A 6,362-nucleotide genomic window follows, 5' to 3' on the forward strand; every position below is an offset into this window, starting at 1 on the left:
GCTAGCTCCCAAGGGCTGTGCTGGCAGCCACAACTCTTATCTTGTGCTTACTTCCCAGGGGGGGGAAAAGCCTCCCTGGCCTCAGTTTCCCTTTTAGAGGCTGTGAACAGGTTGGTACCTTCCCGCTCCCTACCCCACGCTTGGCACTAGGCTTTCAAGAGCTGGTGATGTCCTCTGAGGGTGCTCAGCCTGTTGGTGCTGAAGACTCACGATCGTCCTGCATCTCCATCACCCTCCCCATCAGCTGTGCTCCAAATACTGAGCGGAGAGGCAGAAGGAGCCTAATTAGCTTCTGGTGAACTCCTTTGGGATGAGGAGGGGAGAGAATTATAGAAGATTCAGGGAATGGGGCACCCTAGTGAGTGAATGGGGGGGGGGTAGGTTACAAAAGAAGGAGAGAGGGATTTCTGGAGGGAAGAAACCCTAGGCAGCCATTCTGCCCAGCAACAGGTAGACACATTTCCTGATCTCACTCCAGCTCAGGGTAGTAGGGATGGGGGTGACGTCTGTTTTCTTTCCATCAATGCTCCTGGTTCCTTACAACCTCTGTGCCGCTCATATTTTTTTCCTAAGCCCTAGGCATGCAACTGGGCTGCTGGAGGCCCCAACTGCTCAGACTCAGGAAGAGCCTTCCCCAAAACCCTGCCAGCTCTTAAGTTCAAGTCATGCTGTCTGCCACCAGCTCCAGTTCCTTCAGTAGGTTCATCATGGGGTCACAGGACCTGGATAGTTGGCAAGGAATCTCAGTGGGTACCTCCTGGTAACCTCACTGTCCCATTGACTGAGCAGCCTGAGACCTGTTGCAACCAACCATCACCTGTGGCTCACCCAAGTCACCCCACAGCGAGCAATCCTCTCTTCACCTAACCCAGAGGAAGTGTGTAAATTCCTTTGTACAGAGTATGAACGCAATGTAGAGGGTCTCAAGTCTCGGGTGGCAAGTACCAGCCAAAGGCAAAAAAAAAAAAAAAAAAAAAGGCAGAGTGCCCCCTTTAGTCAGTGAGCCTCTTGAACCTGGACAGTGGCATAGGAAAGGTTTGGGCGGGGCAGAAGATGTCAGCACACGCCTGCGAAAGAGGGAGAGGCTAAAGGAAAGTCTTGTTTTGCAACGAGATGTCAGGGGATTCGCAGGGAGCCGAAGGCCATCGCAGAGGGTGAGAAAGATGGGAGCACCATGTCGCCTCACATCAAGCTCTCTTTGCCTCAGGAAACACCTGTGGCCAAATGCAGTCAATGGCTAGACGTGTGTCAGGTTCCTCAGAAGACTCGTCTAACGATCTTTCATACATTTTAGGTGAAGGAAACTGAGGCTCAGAGAAGTCAAGTGTCTTGCCTAAGGTCACACAGCTGGGAAATCAGCCAAAAGAGTGTCTCATGGCTCCAAAGACCCTGCACAGACCACTAAACAGAATCATGGATACTTTTCAAAGAGGGAAACTGAGTCACTCAGTGGTGAAGTCATCTAGTAAGCAGTCCTTATCACTGAGGAGAGTCTAGAGGAACATCTGTTGACCCTCGGGTGCACTTGGACTCTGAATGAATACTCTTAGAGTCCCCCGATTCTCTAGTATGTCACTTGTGCTTGCCCCTTCCCAAGCTGGGTTTGGCTGCCCATGCTGGCACAGGGGTGGCTGAGGAACGTAGCCCAGGCTCGACACTACGCACCTGTCCCTGGACTGCAGAGCCCGAAGGACAACCAGGAAAGGAGGAAGCTGGGGGCAAGGGTGGGCATTGCCGAGCTTGGGAAGGAGAGTGTGGCAGGTACCAGTCAGTGCTGTGCAGTCAGAGGAACTGCCACCTCGGATTCAGCTTCGGGTCCTTTGCAAGGGACTGCACGGGAAAGTCTGCCTTATGAAGGGAGGGGGTGGGGGGTGGGGCGGCGAGGATGCTCTTTCTATCCTAGGTAAGTCAAAATGAGGCATGGTCCAAGTGACTGGGCCGTTGGATCGTCAAACTTCCTGGCTTAAGGTGGTGGGAGAGGGTTCAGGCTCAAACTCTGTAAAACCCCAGTCCCTCTCCTCTCACCCCAGACAAGAGTGCGCCCTAGTATCTTTTCTTGAGTGGACTGGTCAGCGACCCTCCAAACCGAGGGAGCAGGGCTGGGGACCCTGTCATGGGCTTGCATCCCAGGAGGATACTCGTCTGAGACTCAGGCAGACCTCGGATTTCCCCGGGGATTCGCGGGTCCCGGTGACCCTCTCGGGGGTGGGGAGGATGCGGGATCAGGAACCGCAGGAGTCTCGGGCAAACCGCTCAGTTCCTCGCGCGCTGAGGTTCCGCTCGGGACCACGTCCCCCGCCGCCCAGCGCGTCCCCAGCTGCGTACATAAGCAGCCGGTACCCCGGTCTGCGGCCCTCCCCGCGCCCCGCGCCCCTTACTCGGCTTGGCTGCGGCGCTCCGCTCCGTGCGCCGCAGTGCCGGCTCCAGCTTCGGCTCCAGCTCCGGTCCCGCTCGGGCTCCGGCTCCCGTTCGGATGCCGTGGCGCTCCGGCTGGGCTGGGGCGTCCCAGCCGCTTCGCCTGGGCCTGCTGTGCGTGCAGGGGCGGGGCGCCCGGCAGGGCCGGGCAGAACAGACCCGCGCCCGCGATCCGCGGGCAAACCGCTGCCGGCGGTCTCCCGGGCCCTGCCCTGCCCTGCCCTGCAGCAGCAACAGCAGCCCCGCCCGTCCGTCCGTCGCGGTCCCCGCGCCGCCGCTCGCTCCACCGTCACCCTTTTGGGCCCTCCTCGGTGGCGGCGCGGCTCCCGGGTCTCAGCTCGGTGGCGCCACGGCCCGGGTCATTGCTGAGATGGGGACGCGGAGGAGGTGGGAGCGGCGAGCCGCGCCCCTCTGCGCACAGCCAGCCCGACACCCACACAGCGGCGGGCAGCGGGCGGGGCAGGGCGGCGGGGAGGCCGACACATCAGGAGGACTTGTGAACGGTGGACAGACAGACACGTGCAGAGAAGGGTGGACCAACCATATGTCAGAGATGGACAGCCAGAAAGGTTGGACAGAGGCAAGAGCTAAGGGCAGAAGGCAGGGTAGAGGCAGCAGAAGGGACACAGGCTGCTGCCGACCTTTGGTTTGGGCAGAGGAGCCCATCAAGGCCGCTGGTTCCCAGCTGTTCGAATTCTCTTCACGTAGGCTTGACCAAGGCCTTCAATTTGAGCTATCAGCAGGCTTATTTTCTTCTTCCCTTGCCCACCTGATGCCCTCTGTCCTGGTGCTCAGTCTTGGCAGATGCAAGCCTACCTTGGAAGATGCCTGGCTCAGGGAAGGGACCTGGCTCCAGCTCCTTCCCTGTATGCACCCCACTTTGTGGCCTCTGGCATGCCGCAGCCCATTCCTAGGCCTGTTATTATTTCAGGGTCTCTGCTTATCGCACATTTAAATATGCTGGCGTGCTCTACAGTTACTGTTAGAATCACTTGGAACATTTACTCATCTGGGAGAGTCCCTCAAGGGCTGATACATCTCAGTGAGACTGCAGGGGTCTGTCCAGGGTGACAGTTGGTAAATCTGACCAGGGAATCCATAAATTGAGTTGTTGCCAAACCTCTCCAAGCCCTTACTTTATTGATGAGGGAGCTGAGGTTTGAAGAAGGAAGGACACCAGAAACTCTGACGCCTGCCACTGGCTGGAAGGCAGTTCTCGAAAATAAAACATGATGACAAAGAGCTGAACATGTTGATGATAAAAACCTTGGGGAAGCAGAGGAGCCCTGGGGACCTTGTGGAAGAGACTTGAGCCAGCTGCAGGCGCCAACTGGGAGGTGGGGACAAAGCAGCCTCCAGGAGAAAACAGAAGGCTTTGTACCTCAGCTTTGCTAGGCTCCTGTTTCCATGTGGAGTGTCAGGGTTAGAGCCCCTCCCAGCCTCTGCGGGTAACTGTTCATTTGGGACTCAGCATCCTTGACTGGCTTCCCTTCTCAACACCTAGAGGGGTTGATCTCAGCTCATTGGGGCTGTCTTGGGGGTTGGGGGTGGGGGAAGCTTGAGCCATTTGAGCAGTGAGGTCAGAAAAGGCTTGGGTGAGCCCGTTGTCCAAACCCAGACATTTCATTTATTTTGTGGACAAACAAAAGACCAGAAAAAGAGAAGATAGGTCCAAACCAGGGAGCTAGGACTAGAGGCCACAGCTCTGCCCACTGCACCAAGACTGGCCATGACTCAATGAATAGACATCAGTTGATCCAGACGGATCTTCTGGCTGTTGAGTGGTCACTCTTTGGCAAGCCTGAGTGTCTATGTGTTTTAGGGGTATGGGGTGTACATGGCTCACTTTGAGTGGGAAGACACAGCCCTAAAGAGTTCTCTTATCTCTACGCCCTCTTATCTGAGTATCTCTGGTCTGAGAAACCTGTGCCTCCAAACAAAGAGTGGGGGTCTGATGGTTTGTATATGCTTGGCCCAGGGAGTGGCCTTGTTGGAATAGGTGTGTCACTGTGGGCATGTTGATGATAAATCCTTGGGGAAGCAGAGGAGCTTGTGGAAGCTTAAGTCCCTTGTCGTAGCTGCCTGGAAGTCAGTCTTCCACTAGCAACCTTCAGATGAAGATGTAGAACTCTCTGCTCAGCCTGCACCATGCCTCCCTGGATGCTGCCATGTTTCCACTTTTATGATAATGGACCGAACCTCAGAACCTGTAAGCCAGCCCCAATTAAATGTTGTCCTTATAAGAGTTGCCTTGGTCATGAATGGTGTCTGTTCACAGCGCAAAACCCTAACAAAGACAACAGTTTCGAGTGGAGGCTGGGCCTTGCTGAAATGAGTTGGACTGTGACTGCTTGCCCACCGTCTCTGTATCTCTACCCATTCACAGATTCATATGAGTGTAGGATTCGAGGAAAACACTAGAGAAAGTAGAAGGTAAAACCACGCACCCTAATACTGTATCTTCTTTCTCCTTAAAAAAAAAAAAAAAACAACTCATATAACTTCATGCACCCTTAAATAGAAGGAGCTTGCTGAGTGTGGCCTCTCTCCTCACCTGTGTCAGTGTGAATAGCTGCCCAGCACTGTACTTGAAGGTCGTGCTGGATTTTCTTTAATTGTTTCTCTACTGGTGGACATCTAGCCTGTTTCCCTTCTCTGCCTGTAGACAACACCTCAGTAGACATCCCGATGGGTTAGTTTATACACGTCTATGGATATCTTCTATGCCAGCGGGTGCATCAGTGTGCTTCATAGACATCAGGGATGCATATCAATGTCTGGCATCTGCTCCGTCAAAAATCAGGCAGGGAGGCTGCAGAGGGAAGCCCTTCAGGAATTCATGGGGTCAAGGTAAGGTCTGAACATCTGCCCAGAGTCCATGGGTTAGAATTCCTTTTCTTTTTTTAATTAGGTAATTTCCTCAATTACATTTCCAATGATATCCAAAAAGTCCCCAATACACTCCCCCTCCCCAGTCCCCCACCCACCCACCCCCAGGGTTAGAATTCCTAATGCAAGAAGATTGAAAGGTGGGTGACTTTAAGAGCTACCTGAGCTGTTATGGAGGGAGTCAGGCCACTAGAGCATCATCCTTAGAAGCTCTCCTCCCTTACTCTCTTCACCCATGGGAGACTCGGAAACATACTATGAAGCAACACAAAGCACCTCCCAACACCCGCTCCCAAAGTGTGGCCCTTGATCTTAGACTTCGGAGCCTTCAGAGACCCAAGCCAGATGCATTCCTGTCCACTATAAATTACCAGTCTGTGGTATAGCGTTATACAATGGACTCTGGGGACTTCTCAGGTCAGTGCACTGAGAACCTCCAAAGGCTGGCTGTCCAGAGTTCACCCTAGAGTCACAGTAGACACGGAACTACCCCCTCCCCCAAAGCAATTTCAATGTATAAACAACAGTTTCTTTAGGTCAGCTGGTACACCTTTATAGGAGTATAGTGCAATGCTTTTCCCGTATCAAATTCCATCATAAAGGACCTGACCTTAAGGGTGTGTGGGTAGGAAGCCCAGAAAACCTCTTCTGCCAATGTGATGAAGAATTTTCTTCTTCTTTTTTTTTTTCTACGTAAATTATGTGGCCCATGCCCTGGAGCCTATTCTGGTGACACTAGGTGTTAAAGAGGCCAAGGACCTTGACTCATGACTGGTGGGAGGTGGTGGAGAGAGGGTCTTTCCTAAAGTCACCAGCACAGATGTGACAGCTTACAGAGAATGAGGAAATTCATGCAACAGAGAAACATCCATACTTCTTGGGGATAGTTCTGGTGTGCTGAGACATTGGGTAGTTTTGTGTCTACAACCCCACACCCCATATACATACACACGGAGAGATCAGGGACCTTGACATTTAGTGAGTTCCCCAGTCATGTACAGCTGGGTAGGCGGCACCAAGAAAGAATAAGAGCTGTTTTATTTTTAATTGAAAAAAAA

The 6,362-nt window shown here is 53.4% G+C and overlaps 1 protein-coding gene across 1 annotated transcript in view; it reads right to left on the reverse strand.

The window, feature by feature from the left end:
- Positions 1 to 5,099, reverse strand: part of Bean1 (brain expressed associated with NEDD4 1) — a 50,375-nt gene extending 45,276 nt beyond the window's left edge. Inside the window, exons 1-2 of the mRNA XM_085844250.1 lie at positions 4,970 to 5,099; positions 2,379 to 2,747 (exon numbers count right to left, since the gene is read on the reverse strand). Coding sequence (XP_085700376.1) covers positions 2,379 to 2,747; positions 4,970 to 5,099 — 499 coding nt within the window. The remainder of the gene's footprint in view (positions 1 to 2,378; positions 2,748 to 4,969) is intronic.
- Positions 5,100 to 6,362: the final 1,263 nt, after the last annotated feature.

This window comes from Mus caroli, unplaced genomic scaffold, assembly GCF_978045245.1.
Source record: "Mus caroli unplaced genomic scaffold, Mus_caroli_1 scaffold_10, whole genome shotgun sequence".
NCBI lineage: Eukaryota > Metazoa > Chordata > Mammalia > Rodentia > Muridae > Mus > Mus caroli.